General features: G+C 54.5%; 1 protein-coding gene across 1 annotated transcript in view; it reads left to right on the top strand.

Annotated features, from left to right (window-relative positions):
• Positions 1–6544: 6544 nt before the first annotated feature.
• ARRDC1 (arrestin domain containing 1) overlaps positions 6545–16162 on the top strand; it is a 41975-nt gene continuing 32357 nt past the window's right edge. Inside the window, exon 1 of the mRNA XM_076355438.1 lies at positions 6545–6689. Coding sequence (XP_076211553.1) covers positions 6572–6689 — 118 coding nt within the window. The 5' untranslated portion in view covers positions 6545–6571. The remainder of the gene's footprint in view (positions 6690–16162) is intronic.

The following is a 16162-nucleotide window of genomic DNA, read 5'->3' on the forward strand; positions in this document are numbered from 1 at the left end:
GGAGCAGCTGCCGGGACATGTTTCTCCATACTGAGGATTGATTCCCCCCCCCCCCTCTGGACACATGGTGTGATTGACGATGAGCAGGAAAACGAAGTGTTTCTCTCGGCAATGGGGGTGGGGGGAGATGTGTGCTGAGAGAGGGAGTGGGATTCTCTGTGAGTTGGCAAAGGCAGCCAAGTGTGGGAAAGTGGCGTGGGTACTGTGGGGTGCCCCCACCCCAGGGCTCTCAAGCTGGGTCGCTGACACAACCCTTGGTGCACGATCTCCTCTTCCCCAGACACATCCTCCTGGGCTGCGTGGAGGGTTGGGGGATTTCCTGGTGATTTTTGTCCCTGGCATCTAGGGCAGGGTCCATCCCACAGCTTTTTATAAGCTAGAAGTGGGACCTCTGGGCTGGTTGAGCAAATTAATCCTAGCAGGGGGCTGCTGAGCCACACAGAGATTCACTCCTCTAGTTGGCAGCTGTGGTGGCCTCAGATATCACCATCGCTGCCTTCTGTCCCTAGATATTTGTCACTGCCTCTGTGCTGGAGGCTATCTCCACCACAGCCAACAATGTGGGAGTGCTCCTCAGCCATTTCTGGAGGGAATTCAGTGGACTTTGGTGAAAGTGCTGCAGGAGGTGAGATGGTGGGCTTTGCATGGGAGTGGCTGATGAGATGTCACGTCCCTGCTGGCGAGTCTGTGGTGAGGCAGTGATCTCTACCAGAGGGGATGGTACCAAACGTTAGGAGTGTGGGAAGAGCTGTTGCCTGGGTTCGCAGTGGGTTGCTCTCCTGGCCAGCTACGCTGTGATGTTGTTAGATGAGGCTGTTACAGGAGAAAAGGGAAGTAGAAGAACTGGGCAGTGAAGAGAAGGGAGACGTGAGAGCCAGGTCAAATACAGGATCCAAATATCTTGCACCTCAGGCGGTGATCAGGCAGGGTCAGTGATCTCGCTGCTGTTGGACCCTCTGGCTGCTCAGGACACCTCTCGGGATGGCAGACACCCAGGTATTGGGCTGCCCTGCTCCACTGCACAGCTGTTCCCTGAAGATGCCCCTCGGGGGTCCCCATGAGCCTCGATATCAGCCTGCTCATACGTGTTGGCCTTTCCCTAGCGTCACGGGAACGCAAGCCCAAAATCAAGTAGTTTTACAGTGAGGGAGAAATGCAAAATACTGCATGGTGCTGGGGGTGTGACAGTCCAGCCCTCGGTTTTAATTTGGCCCTTTTCTCAGGTGAGGTCCCACTGGGATCACTGAGAGCGAGCAAGTGAATCCTCCTGTTCCCAGAGCCTGTAGGTGAGTGCAAACAAACTCCTGTCCCTGCTCTGCCTGTGTGCAGATGCTGAACCCCATGGGGAAAGGAGGACAGGCGTCCCACCATCCGATCCTCCTCCCCAGTCCCATGCTGAGCAACAGAGGCTCTTCCAGTGAAGGAGGAGATCAGAAATCCAGGCAGCACGATTAGAATTACAATAATAGTAATTAATGCCTTGCTTCTCTCTAAGGATTTTCTAGTGAGGCTTGCCAGGTGCTGGCTGGGCATTAACTAATTAAAGTAACAGCACCCACGTGAAGGGGATGGGTGCCAGCTGGGTCATGGGACCGCAGTGCCTCAGCTGGGGGCTTGCTCTCCCTGCCCTCATCTTTCTCCACGGCTTGGGGGGAAGATTAAAAGGGAGAAGCTGGCTTAGGAGGGATGGCCCTGAATCAGCCGTCTTCCCCCAGGGATGAAGGTTAATGTATGGGGGAGAAGAACAGGTCAGCAGCACCCATGGATGCTCATCTGGTCCCTAGCGATGTGAGCTGAAGGGCTTGCACATACCTCTGTGTGCATTTGGGGATAAATAAACTGTAATGCATCAACTCCTGTGTGTGCACACGTGTCTGTATGTGGGAGGCTGCTCCTGCACGCAGATTTCCATCGACACACAAATGCCAGTAGGTGGGCTTGCGTAGACACAAGCCAGCACAATAACACGAAGGCTGGAGAAAATGCTTTACAGGGAGAGACTTGAAGAGCTCAAATTGCTCAGTTTATCAGGGAAATTGAGAGGTGTCTTGATTTTGGTGTGTAAGTACCATCACAAGGAGAAATTACTTGGCACTAATGGACTCTAATGTCAGAGAAAGACAGAACAAGAACCAGCGGCTGAAGCCTGCCAAAGTCGGACTAAAAAGCAGGCATGCACGTTAGCAGCAAAAGGGATGAGCAGCGGAAGCAAACTGCCAAGGGACATGGCAGGGGTTTTTTTGTCCCTTGGTGAAGGGCAGCCTCGTCTTTCTGGTGGAGATGTCTCAGCCAAATTATTCTTTAATCAGGCACACAGTATGCGGGTAAGCGGATGATATTTATTATGCTGTTACAGCCCCTTAGATTTTTTTTTTTCTTACTCCTTGAATGAGGCCTGGGACACCGTCGCAGGGTACAGGGTCATGAAGCATCCATGGGATGGAGCCCAAAGCTGCCGCCTGGCCCCCTCGCAGAGCCCCCTCGCAGTGGTGCCTCCTGGCTCTGCTGTGTGGGTTGTCTCTGATCGCTTACTGCTCTCTTCTCATCAACCCCAGGAGCGGGGCTGCGGTGGGGCTGATGGCCCTCGTGTCTGGGAGGCTTGGTGCAACCATGGGGTGTATCAGGCAGATGCAGTTCCAGGAGCAGCAAGGAGCTGCTGCAGAGCCCTGGGACATCGAGGTGCCAGAGCTTCATACACCGCTAGTGGGACATCTTAGCTCCAATGTCACCACGTTCCCTTGGGGGAAGCTGTCTGCAAGCTGCTGTGCTGGGCCACAGCCGAGCCCATGAAGCCACAGAACGGAGACTGGGGACCTTGGCTGTGGCCTCCTGCCGAGGAGAGGGCGGGTGTGCAGGAAGGTGTGGCTGAACAATGCTACCTGTGAACTGGTGAAAGGTGTCAGTCCGAAACAAATGAGTAATTGTTGTTGCTGTTAATATCAGGTGATGTGGTTGACTGATCAGCTGAGAAGCAGTGAGGTACTGGGTGAAGGAGGGAAGTGATTTGGAAAGGTAAGAGACATAGGTGTAATATATATCGGTATTATGGATTTTATATACATACATAGGTATATAAAATAGTTATCGGCGATGTATATAGTATAACTATAACAGCAGTGAGCCCTCCATGGGCTTGCTGTTTACATATGTGTATTTTAGTTCAAGGAAAGCTTAAGAAACCAACTTCCTTGGCCGTGCCGCTCTGCTGCTATATCTCTTCCTCCATCACAGCCGCTCCGATGCCTGACCTTATGGGGTGTGGTGGGCTGACCTGGCCAGCAGTGAAGTCCCCACCCAGTCGCTCGTTTGCTTCCCCCAGCAGGATGGGGGAGAGGTTGGAAGAGCAAAGGCAAGAAAACTTGAGGGTTGAGGGAGAGACTCCTCATCTCCTCGTAGATCATCTCCCTAGAGGGGCTAGAGAGCCGGAGAGGCTAGCAGCGTCCCCAGGGTGCCAGTCAGCACCCTGGGAGCCTGGTCCATCTCCCCAGCAGCCACGTACCCCGAAGCAACAGAGCGGGTGGAAACGACCTTGCAAACTACAAATTGCCCCAGGGGTAATGTGTTGCTGCCTCACCCAGAAGTGTTCACGTCATTAAACCCTGTTATCAGTCACGGCTCAGATATTCTCGGGCATTTCCGCGGTGCCTCTCTCTGAGGACTCCCGGCTCCCTCGCTCAGCTCAGCCCCACCGGGTGAGATGATGGCATCCGGCACAGGGGAAACTGAGGCACAGTCAAGTGGGGCTGTGTCTCCTCTGTGTCACTGGGCACAGCTGCAGGACAACATCTGGAAAGCCAAAAGAGGAACAGATTTAAGTCACAAGACAATGCTTATGACTTACCCATGAAGCTTCTGCATATATATAACAATACATATATAGGTAATACAAAACTCGTAGCTACAGCTGATGCCTCGTGGGCACATCTCGCCCAGGCGTGGGAGCACTCGCAGCTGCTCTTCCAGGGCCCGTGGTCGAAGCTCGTCTGTGCTGTGGGCAGAGCACGGCTCAGGTGCCGGGGGGGGTTTGTTTTATTGATAAATGTTTTTTTTAATAACTACTATGTTCTTTGTCAAGAAATTTCATGTTCCTTGAAGTTAGGGGAATGTGATGACATCTGAAAGGAAAATTTTATTCTAAGATCGGGGTTGACATTTGTTTTTCTTTTCTCTTTTTAAATTTCCCTTTTAATAAGGGAAAAAGGAGGAAGGGAGAGCAGACAGAACCCAGAGGAAGTGAGATTTCCCACCACCACAACAAACCCTTCAAAACAATTTTTTTTAAAGCAAAACAATGGTCCAAAATAGCAGGAAAGTGAATCTTTTGCAGTTTACCAAACATCCTTAGCTTTTTTTTTTTTACCCGCTCTGAATTTCAGCGCCAGTGACTCCGCACGCAATTAGATAACAGGGGTGACGCCGGGGCACATGCAGATGAGCAGGGAGGCAGGAATGCGAATACACGTTTGACTCCAGTGTGTAAAACCCTCCTGAACCCAGCACCACCAGGCCCCGTGCAGGGAACAGCAGGTGCCCTGGCACCGCAGGCATCAAATATATTGAATTATACCCATCTAGTTACGCCTTACAAACTGCTATGCACAGTGTAGCTGTGGTCCGGGGGATGGATTAATGCCGTGGCATCGCTGCCGGCCATGTCACGAGAAGGGCTCCTGTATTTGTCTCTAAGCACGCGGCACCTGTCTTGCAGTACTGTAGCTGTGCCACAGCGTGCACAGCCACGGCCGGAGCCCAGGCGCCTTTGTTCAGCTCCTGGCGCAGGAATCCTTTTTATTCACGTCGTGACCTTGGGCGAGCAACTTCTCCGTGCTTAAAATTAACTTTTCTGCAAACAAGGCGCGTAAATCTCTTTGCATCAGGAGACCTGCGGCGCAGCGTGAGGGGCTTGGTTTTGGCGAAGGGTATTTTTCACCCCGAGTTGTCACGTGTGCAGTGTCCCTCTGGGACGAGGGTGCCAGTGCTGCCCCAGCGATGGGGTGGCCCCAACAGCACACAAAACCCTGCGTGTTCGGCCACCTTCCATGGGGGAAGGGCATTCAGTAAAATTTGCTGTAGCGCAGGGTGCTTTCACCCCTCCCAATTTGTTTGGTTTTGCTGGCAGAGCTAAACAGGGGCTGCAGAGACGGATGAAAGAGGCTGCAGGCTTGTCTTACAAAAAAAGAGATTGGAGAAAATCGGCATGCGTAGCCTGGCAAAACAAAAGCTAAGGGCAGCACAAGGAGAGTGGTGTATGGATGCATCCCAGTGTCCGCCCCGCGGGAGGAGATGAGCTGCTGAAAGCCTTGGCACAAGACCATAGGGGTGCATGTTGCCTGTGACTACGCGCAGGCTGGAAAAATAAGAGGTAGCTTTTAAACACCGGAGGAAGGAGGGCCTGTAAGAGCTTCCCAGCAGGAGCCCTGTGCACTGGGAATACACAAACTCCTTTGGTGCTTTATGAGAGGTTTTACATTGCGACACCCACTGTAAGGCGGCACGGAGGGTCCCACAGCCCTGCGTGCCCAGGCTGGCGTCACTGCAGGTCCACGGGAGGATGTCCGTCTGTCCGGCCAGGTCTGGGCTGGGTGTGCTCTGCAGATAAACAGCTCGTTTTATAGTTATTCATTCTGCCTGTGTATGCAGCCTGCTTGTCAGCGGCCGGGAGGCCTTGCCAGGAGGTGCCTTTCCCCAGCGCTGCATTCAGCGTGGGTTTTACAGATGGTTTTTATTCAATCACACAGCGCTGAGGGGGGGACGCGGCAAGTGTGATGGAGGGAGGCCCACCGCTCGCCCCCCAGTTCCCTGGGACATCCCAGCCGGGTCAGACGCCTTCACCCCACTGACCTACAGAGGGTGCGGGGCTGTCGTTTACCCCTCAGCCCCGGTCCCAGGCAGCCGTCGGGACCCCTGTATTTGCCTCTCGCTGTACACTTAAAGTGATTGGGGTTGTAAAAATAGGAGAGGGGAGAGGTGACAGCTGGGCTGGGAGAATTACAGGGAGATCAGATTAGAGGGAGCAGGGAGCATCAGGACGCAAGGTGGCCCCATGCTGGGGCAGCCAGCTCCTTCCCCCACAGCCCGGCCCCACAACTGGCTCTTCTCCTCCTAGCACAGCCTGGACCCACAAGCTGCCACTTCCCTCACAACCCGGCCCCACAACCGGCTCCCTCCCTCACAACCCGGCCCCACAACCGGCTCCCTCCCTCACAACCCGGCCCCACAACCGGCTCCCTCCCTCACAACCCGGCCCCACAACCGGCTCCTTCCCTCACAACCCGGCCCCACAACCGGCTCCTTCTCTCACACCCCGGCCCCACAACCGGCTCCTTCCCTCACACCCCAGCCCCGCAGGCTGCTCCGTCCGTCGCAGCGCAGCCCGGCCCCACCGGCTGCCCCTTCCCTCAGGGCCCGCCCCGGCACCACAGCGCGGCCGGGCCGGGGCGGGAGGAGGCGGGGCGGGGCGGGGCCGGCCCGCCGGGGCAGGGACGTCGTGGGCCGGCGCGGCGCGGCGCGGCAGGTAGCGCTGCCGGCGGAGCAGGCCGGGCTGGGCCGGGCCGGTCGGGACGGCGTGGCCATGGGGAAGGTGCAGCTGTTCGAGATCCGGCTGGGCGAGAGCCGCGTCGTCTACAGCCCCGGCGAGCCGCTGGCCGGCACCGTCACCGTGCGCCTCTCGGGCTCGCTGCAGTACCGAGGTGAGCCCGCGGCCTGCCCGCCGCCTCCCGGGCCGGGGGTGCCCCCTGCCCGCCTCCCCCGGGCGGCGGGGCCGGGGTGGGCCGGGCCGGGTCCCCGCCGCGGCGGTAGCGTGCCCGCAGCCCGCGCGGCCCAAGGGCGGTGCGGACCCCCCCGGGGGCCGTGGGGGGCGCGGGTTCGCGTTGCCCGTGGGGCTGGTGCCGGGGCGGGCGGGGGCGCGGGGAGGAGCCGGGTCCCCCCCCCCCCCCGGCCCTGAGGACCGGGAGCTTCGGGGCTTGCACCTCGCTTCTCCCCCTCCTGCGATGAGGCGGTCCGGGGAGGGGAGCGGCGGGGCTGGTAGGACCAACCTGCTGAATTATTTCCTCCTCTGCGTCCTCTTACTTTTTCCTCCCATCCCATAAAAAACCAAACAAACCAAACACCCCCCCAAAAAAGAAAACCCAGCGCGGGCTTGTTTCGCAGGAGCCTCCGGAGCTGGCGGGTGCCCAGGGCGGTGGTACCGGGAGGTGGCCGGAGGAGCCTGGCCCCCACGTCCAGCCTTTCCCGGAGCCCTGCAGCCTCCCTGCGCTGCAGGCATCGCCGTGGCGGCGGCCCCTGAACACTGGGCCCTTGTGCTCCTGGGTCTGATGGAGTGCCGAAATGCATATTTTTTTTATGGCAGGGCGATGGGAGGGGGCCGGGAGGAGATAGGTGATGTGATATCCCAGCTGGTGCCTGCCCATTTGCAAGCACAGTCCGCGGCGAGCAACCGTTTTGTAACATCTTGAATGAAATTTAACGTTTTGAGTTGTGGAAGTACCAGTTTGGGAGACGTCCAGGCTGAGGACGTGGTCCTCCTGTGTGTGCCGGGGCACAGAGCGCCTGCCTGCGGGGCAGGCAGCTGCGGGCAGGCAGCAGTGGTGTCCGCTGTGTTTGTGGTGCGGGAGGTATCGGGGGTACATGGATGGGTGTTACTCCAAGTGAGACCCAGGCTCTGTTGGTGGCTGGTGCAGTCCGTGAGGGTGGAGGGACGGAGGTGGACTGGGGAGAGGCGAGCTGCTCAGTTCAGATCTTCCAGCCTGGGAACTTGCTCCTAGAGAAGTCATTCACGTTTACAAGTTAGTTTTGTGCTCAGTGCCATGGAAATGCAAACTGATTTGCTATTTTCCCTGAGGTTGTCTTGCTTGCTTCTCCTATGTGCACGCTTCTTCCTTTATAACAAATTATTGGGGGGGGGGGGGAAAAGACTGAAGAACTTAAAATGCAGGGTCTCTTGAACAGAGATGTCAGCCTGGATGATGGTGCCAATGCTTGCCTATGTCTTGCTTTTGTAAGCACCTCTCCCAGTTGTCTGCAATAGCTTTTTGGAAGCTTCCTCAGGAAAAAAATATCTTGGACGAGCACAGGCTTGTAGCCTGTTTAACTCCTGTTGGAGAAAAACAGTTGCACATGCAGCATTTATCTCTTTGGAGGGTACTCCCAGCCGTACTTCTTCCAGCAAAGACGTTCTTAACAAAGTGTGGCTGACATCCATCCTCGGCCCATCCTGTTGACTTCCACCCCTGTTCCTGAAGGTGCCTCTTGGGTGAGATGAGAGCGTTTTGCCTCAGAGGGCTTGGCTGTGCTTGCCCCCTGTGCTGCCAGCTGGCTGGGCCTGGCCATGGTTACGCCTTGCTGTTGCCTGTACAACTCCCATGTTGGAGAAAAACTGCTAGGTTCTCCTCTACGCCAGATCTCCTTTGCTTCCCAGTGTGCTGCAGCTGGTGGTTGTGGGGAAGGAGGAAGGTGTCTCTTGGTTCTGGACCTTCTTTCTGCTTCCTTATTGCTTTGACTCTGAAACTTTGGGGTCAGGCATAAGTATTGGTCCTGAAGCCAGGAGGGGCTTTGCTCTTGGATGTAGTGTTTTATGGTAACGCAGGGATTTTGGTAAGAAGCTGGGGCAGCTGAGCAGGGCTCTAGGAAAGCTGGCAGAAGCATCAAGCCAAAATCTGAGGTGGGCTGTGTGTGGCTGTTCTTTCTGCTTCTATGCAGAGGTGACCTGAACGGCTGTTTTGGGCCGAGGTCCCTGGAAATTGGCTTCGCCGGCTGGGGCGAAAACTTTCCATGACTGGTGTCTGAACCTGCCCAAATAAGTCACATTGGGATGTGACACCGTCTGCAGAGCACAAGGTGACTCTTTGCTGTGTGTCCTCCCTGCTGCTCTGTATCTTATGGTCTTTAGTGTTTAAACCTTCCACGTTGGGGCCGGGGATCTCTCGGATGGGCACCCTCCTTCCTTCTGGCTGAAGGCAATGTCTCGCCCTCAGAGGAGGAGGCTTGTGTAGCTGCTGAAACATCCTCTTTGGTGTGACAGCAGGCAACTACTTGCTGGAAAGAGGTCTTAAAGGGACTAGTCAGCCCTGTTGAGCTCCATGGGCTCAGCAGCAGAGGGATCAGACAACCTCTGACATGATGTGGCTTTCTGCTGGGGTGTGGGGAGAGGCGGGTGGCATCAGTTTGTGTTATATAGTATATACACCTACACCTTCTGTGACCAGCAATGACTTTTCAGACTAATAAACAGCTCCCAGGGGAAGACACGAAGCCCTCGCCCATTGCAGTCTGGCCCACAGCACCGAGGCTTGGTGCTTTCCATTTCCTGAGCCAGACAGGTCTGGTGCAGTGGCTTCTCTCAGTGTTGCGGTTTGGAGATCACAAATGCAAACAAACCTGTAGATGACTACTTCAGACGGTAACTCGTTTTATGGCTCTTGGAAATTGCACCTTCTGAAAGGTGGACAATACAAACAAACAAAGCTCGCTCTGCCTTGCTAAACACTCCAGAAATCTTGGGTCATAGGAGAGCGTAACTGGAGACACACCTTTCGGGATCATAAATGCTCCCACCTATGCTGTCTTCTGTGCCAGCCCTGCTGACTAGCAGTAATGGCTGTTCAGCAGCACATCGTCTTCAGCTGACTGTGTGGCAGTGTCATAAATGACGACTGGCCTTTGGTGACCCACACAGGCTTTCTGGGGAGGCACATTTCTCCCCGTGGCTGTGCCAGGGTGAAGGTCCTTCCTTGAAAACTTCTGAGCCTCGGGGGAGAGCGCTAATGGGAATGCAGAATTCCTAATCATTGTGCCTGGCTTGCTGGGTAAATCATCAAACACGGGTGTACAAAGAATAATTAATCTTAACAGGAAGCTGGCGCTGGGACAGCTGGAGATGGAGTTAATTTGGTGGGAGGGAGGAGGGAAATAAGTTCGTTCAGAGCAGGGCAGGCAGCCCTGGTCGCTGGCAGGAGTGTGCTGGAACAAAGGCTTGTGCTGCTCGGGGATGCTGGAGCACTTTCCTCTCAACTCGGCGGCTTCCAGGGGCCATGCAGCTTATTTCGGTCCTGCTGCCTGCCATTCAGCAAGGCTTCTCGCAGGCAGAAGTGTAATGTTAAAATAACAGCCCTCTCTCCCGGGTCACTAAGAGTAAAGAAGCTGCAAGTGCTTTCCGGAGCAGAATTCAGCACTTTGCTATTCTCCACTCTGTTATTTAGCTGTCCGGGTTTATGCAGCAATGACTTGGCTTTAAAATCACTCCCTTGAACTACAAAGCTCCAGACACAAGTACCTACGTCTGTTCATGCTCTAGACATACCCAGGTACGTAATTCCCATTTCTGCAGAGCAGAGAGCCTGTGAATCAATTTCCTTCTCTAATCTTAAATGTAGTAAATACTCTTACTTCTCAAATGGAGAACCAAGAAAGCTGGTGGTGAAGAAGGGGGTTGAAAAGCAGGTCATTCGAATCCCAAGTCATTTGTCCAAATTAAAAGATGACTTGTGTTTCCCTAGGAGGGCAGTGGGAAGAAGTTTGGGTTTGGCTAACATGTAAAGTGGTTCTGATGTGCGTGTAACCTGTGCCCTTCCTGGGGGAAAGAGGTGACACTGAAGGACTGTGTTGGCCATGATCCTCTGCACCACTCGACCTCTGAAACAGAGGAAAATGTTGTTCCCGCAGAAAAGCTGTGTGCTGTTTTCCTAAAGTGATGTTGAAAGGATGGATTCTGTCCCTGGTTAGCAGTCTGAAGCTTGCTCTATCCCGAGATGGAAGTCTGTCTTCTGTAAAGGTGGATTTGAAATTTCTGTGCTTGGCAGCATATGTCACCTATAAATCATTGGGGTGTGAGAGACCCCACGGCTGGTGTGTGCTTTGGGGTGCAGTGTGGCAAGGGAGCGCAGTGCCTGCAGGGCAGAGCTGAGCCAGGGCCTGGTGGGTTTGGAAGGCAGGAGCGGATCCAAAGCTGCCGCTGTCCCCGGCGATACCGGCAGTGCCCGGTGAGGTCCTCGAGTCGTCTGGCATCCGCTAGTGGCGGTGGGTGCCAGGATGAGGCGAGGCTGGCACTGGTGCGCAGGAATGCTCATATATTGTTCTGCAGCATTGCTCTGGCAGGCTGGATGGCTCCTGCTATAGGGGAAGTGGATTAACTTTCTTTTCTCATTGTCTGGAGCGAGACAGCAGGGAGCTGTGTGGCCAAGTCTGTCTGAGGCTGTGGAACAAAAGAGGGATTTTTGCTCTCCTGGCTGGCTCGCTGCTAGAGCTCCAACTCCTCTGGAGTCAATAACTAATCACGAGATTGTTTTGTGTCTCGTCGCTGCAGTATGTGCCTCTCTCCGCTGCTCCCCCTGCCTGCGCACCACTTGTGCTCATCTGAAAAACTCTGCCGCTTTCCTTGGCGAGGAGACATGCTGCAGCCTCCCCTCTCTTGTTTAACAAAATGGGAGAACAAGTGGAGCGGAGTTCTGTCTGTCTGATTTGCTTCCAAGTGTGACAAACAGGGTGTGAGTGCTTATTCCTTCCCCGGAGCAGCGCAGAGCTGGCAGAGATGTAGCTTGTCTTTGGGGGCTGGAGTCAGGTAGGCAGCAGGGAGGCTCCCTGGCTGGAAGGAAGGAGTCCATGGGTTTACATCCCTCTCCTCCGGAGGCAGTTCCCCATCATTGGCATGGCCCCGCAGGCAGGGTCGGGCGAGGGGGAGCAGCCGGGGAGGGCAGTGGCTCGGGCCAGCCCCTCTGCCAAGGGAGGTGTCGGTGTGTGGATGGGCATGCTCTGCTCGTAGCGTGTTATGGAATACCTTTTGCTGAAAGTTATCCTCGAGGAAGAAGTATGTGTAGAAGCCACATAGCTGCCACCGGACTTGGCGAAGTCCTGCTAGAGGCTGTCATGGCCAGGAAGACTAAGACAGACATGCAGACCATCTTCTGCCGTCTGGAGAAGGGGATGCTTGGGCTCTTCCAAGAGAAGAAGGGCAATGGGGTGGTTGGGTTGTGCTGCGAGGCTGCTGCAGACCTGACCTGTGCAAAAGCATAGAGAAAGGTGCTCTGCCAGGCATTGGGGCAAGTCTTTCCTCCTTCTGCTTAGGGCAGATGCTCCTGAAATGGCCTGGCAAGCACACCAGGGGCTGAGTTTTGGTTTGGCACCTCTTTTCTTGAGGGCTGATTGCAGAGATATCCAATGTACAGCCTTTAGGCTACTGTTGTGACCTCTGAAGTCTGGCAACAGGGATTGCTGTGGAAGTTAATTACCTCTTTGTTGCTGCTCTTAAAATCTATTGCTCTTTGAATCTCTTGTGTGGAAGTGCAAAGTACTTGGGAGAGGAGAAAATGACCAAAGAACCAGACTGCTGCCAGTCCGTGGATTTTTGTCTTGTGCACAGTTGTGCCTGCGTGTGCTCTGAGTCCCTGGGTCGTGTTTAGGATCTGAAACAGGAGGTGAAATGGCCTCAGACCACAAAGATGTGCAGGCTTCTGCCTCCTTGTGATGGCTGTTAAACAGCAACTCCACATCCCCCAACTCTCTTTGGCCATTGACATGCCAGAGGGACGGGATGCCATCCAGAGGGACCTGGACAAGCTCAAGAAGTGGGCCCGTGTGAACCTCATGAGGTTTAACAAGGCCAAGTGCAGGGTCCTGCACCTGGGTGGGGGCAACCCCCGGTATCAATACAGGCTGGGGGATGAAGGGATTGAGAGCAGCCCTGCCGAGAAGGACTTGGGGGTACTGGGGGATGAAAAGCTGGACATGAGCCGGCAATGTGCGCTCCCAGCCCAGAAGGCCAATCGTATCCTGGGCTGCATCACAAGAAGCGTGGCCAGCAGGTCGAGGGAGGGGATTCTGCCCCTCTATTCTGCTCTGGTGAGACCCCCCCTGGAGCACTGCCTCCAGCTCTGGAGCCCTCAGCACAGGAAAGACACGGACCTGTTGGAGCGGGTCCAGAGGAGGGACACAAAAATGCTCAGGGGGATGGAACACCTCTCCTGTGAAGAAAGGCTGAGAGAGGTGGGGTTGTTCAGCCTGGAGAAGAGAAGGCTTCGGGGAGACCTTCTTGCAGCCTATCAGTACTTAAAGGGGGCTTATAAAAAAGGTGGCGGCAAACTTTTTAGCAGGGCCTGTTGCGACAGGACAAGGGGGAACGGCTTTAAACTGAAGGGGGGTCGATTTAGACTAGATATAAGGACGAAATTTTTTACGCTGAGGGTGGTGAAGCACTGGCCCAGGTTGCCCGGAGAGGTGGTGGATGCCCCATCCCTGGAAACATTCCAGGTCAGGTTGGACGGGGCTCTGAGCAACCTGCTCTACTTGAAGATGTCCCTGCCCACGGCAGGGGGGTTGGACTAGGTGACCTTTAAAGGTCCCTTCCAACCCAAACTATTCTATGATTCTGTGATTCTATGAAAACTAGCTGATGGGGTGCCAGTGTCAAGTGTGAGCTGGGTGTTTTGCTGTGAATAAGCTTGTGGGTAGAGGCTTTTCACCAGAAAGTGCTTAGCTGTAGCTGGTTACCGCTTTGTCCAGCATCAGGTACGGCATTCAGAAGAGTGGTCAATGCCATGTGGTTAAATTGAATGGCTTCAGCAAACTCCGGCAGGTGTATTGGGATGCTGAGATGCTGGATGATGGCAGTGGAGAGGATATGGGGGTGTCCTGAGGTAAGGATGGATGCTGCTTTTGACCCCCTCGACAAGGTGAGAGTTGCAAGCTAGTGCCAGTCTGGAATTACTCAGAGACCTAGTGTAAAAACACCCTGATCTTTGACCACCTTAATCTTAATTAAAACCCGGCGTTTATCAGATAACCGTAGCAAAAAGGCTATTTCCAAGAAGCATGAATCATTTCTGAAGCACTCACGCTTATAACTTCCAACCCTTTGTTCTTGTTGATGTGTTATGGTTTAACCCCAGCTGGCAACTGAGCACCACGCAGCCGCTTGCTCGCTCCCCCTCGGTGGGATGGGAGAGAGAATCGGAAGAGTAAAAGTGAGAAAAGTCATGGGTTGAGATACAACCAGTTTAATAAGTAACGCAAAAGCCGTGCACACAAGCCAAGCAAAACAAGGCATTCATTCACTCCTTCCCATCGGTAGGCGGGTGTTCAGCCATCCCCAGGACAGCAGGGCTCCATCACGTGTGATGGTTATTTGGGAAGACAAACGCCGTCACTGCGAACGTCCCCCCTTCCTTCTTCTTCCCCCAGCTTTATATGCTGGGCATGACGTCATATGGTGTGGGATATCCCTTGGGTCAGTTGGGGTCAGCTGTCCCAGCTGTCCCCTCCCAGCTTCTTGTGCCCCCCCAGCCTGCTCGCTGGTGGGGTGGGGTGAGGAGCAGAAAAGGCCTTGACTCTGTGTCAGCACTGCTCAGCAATAACAAAAACATCCCTGTGTTACCAACACTGTTTCCAGCACAAATCCAAAACACAGCCCCATACTAGCTACTGTGAAGAAAATTAACTCTACCCCAGCCAAAACCAGCGCATGATGGAACTGTGCACTCGGCTGTTCTGGCTCCAGCGGCTCAGGCCAGGGGTAATGGTGTTGCAGCAACTTGCTGTCCATCCCTCCCAAATGCACCCGCCTCAATCCCACATGCTCCCTGCAATAAGACTTGAATAAAACTGGCTCGAAAGCAACATCTCCAGGGAGGAAAACTCAATGTGTAGCTATGAGTTGGTGCCTTTTTGACGGGGAGTGTCAGTACGGGACTGAATGTCAGGTCCGGGGGTTTTGCTCTCAGTCCTCAGTGCTCCGTTTTCTGTCTGCTTGGACCTGTGCAGGTGTCCAGCCTGACCGCGAGGACTGTCTTACCAACTTCTAGCGTTCCTAGCACAGCGGGGATTTGTTATGTATTTTGTGCTCTGGTAATGATAAGAACATAAGTTGTTTTTCCAAACTGATGATCTTGCTATAAATAGAGAATCCAGCTGCTTGCATTGAATGGCATCAAAGAAAATCATAGGAGCAGCTCTTACGCAGAATGAAGTGGATTCTGGCTGCTTTCTCCGAAGATGCTGGGGCTGGGGGAGGGGGATTTCTTGACAACCGAGGCGTGCGAAAGCAATGCTCGAGAGCTCGCTGTGGCGTGTGAAATCTTCAGCGGGGAGCAGGTGAGGCGAGGCAGCTGGGATCTCCCATCGCACCGTCCCACGCTGCGCCTTCCTGCCTCCCTATCGGAGAACCTGCCTGCGCCGGTACCTGGGCGAAATGAGGAGTCACTAAATGCAGGGCTGCTTTACTGCTTATTAATAAGGCTTTTCAGGAAAAGGCACTTGAAACCTCCCCTGCCAGGAGGACGTGAGCTGGCTCTGGGCTTGTGCCTGGGAGCTGCAGCAGTGCTAAATCACACGGAGGTGTCTCAGCAAATTCTAGCTGCTGACTTGCGAGTTCAACGCCTGGAGCGGAGCAGCAGGGTGGATGAGCCTTAGTGCAGAGTTACACACGGTTGCTTGTCCCCCATGCTCTCCTCTTCTCTCCTGGTATGCGGCCTCCAACCCCTCACACCACAACTGTTGTTTCCAGGATGGCTGAGCAGTCCTGAACTTGCTGCTTTAGACCTTCTCAGTGCCTTGGATACAGAGGCTCACTCAGGACGTGTGGTTATGGCAATACTGTCTGTGCTGAATCGTTTCAGCCCCAGGTGCGTGCGGTGGGGGGTGTCCAGCCTGAAACAGGCCTTTTTCTGGCTGACTGGGTGCTGAGCTGACTTTGCAAGTGCTTGTCTCTGTGGACAGTGAGCGAGTGCTGGGGAGTTCACGCCCAGGAGCATCCCTGGAGCCCCGGGAGGGGATGGAAGAGCATCACCTCCTCTCCTGAACATCTGCATTGCATCTGCAGGACTGGCTGTTGCTGAGAAGACCAGGCAACCTGTGTCAGGCCGTGTTTTGGGTGGCAGTGAGGATCTGCCAAAATGAGCATCAGCCAACAGGACTTGTTCTAGCCTTAACTCCTAGACAAGTGTATCTGAGAGTCTCAGAAGAAAATGAGTGTGACTCAGTCCCGCAGCAGAGTCGGGCCCACAGGAACCCTTGTGCTCTGGCATTACAGTAAGCCTGTTAAGCATGAATTTCGAGAACTCTTTGAAGCCTTTATTTAGAAAGAGCCTGAAAAGGGAGTAGGCTCTGGTGAATCAACCTCTTTGTGGTAAGTAGAGAAACCTGATCAGTCAGCTGTTTATCTGCCTGCAGTGGCTTT

This window comes from Aptenodytes patagonicus, chromosome 18, assembly GCF_965638725.1.
Source record: "Aptenodytes patagonicus chromosome 18, bAptPat1.pri.cur, whole genome shotgun sequence".
Classification (NCBI taxonomy): domain Eukaryota; kingdom Metazoa; phylum Chordata; class Aves; order Sphenisciformes; family Spheniscidae; genus Aptenodytes; species Aptenodytes patagonicus.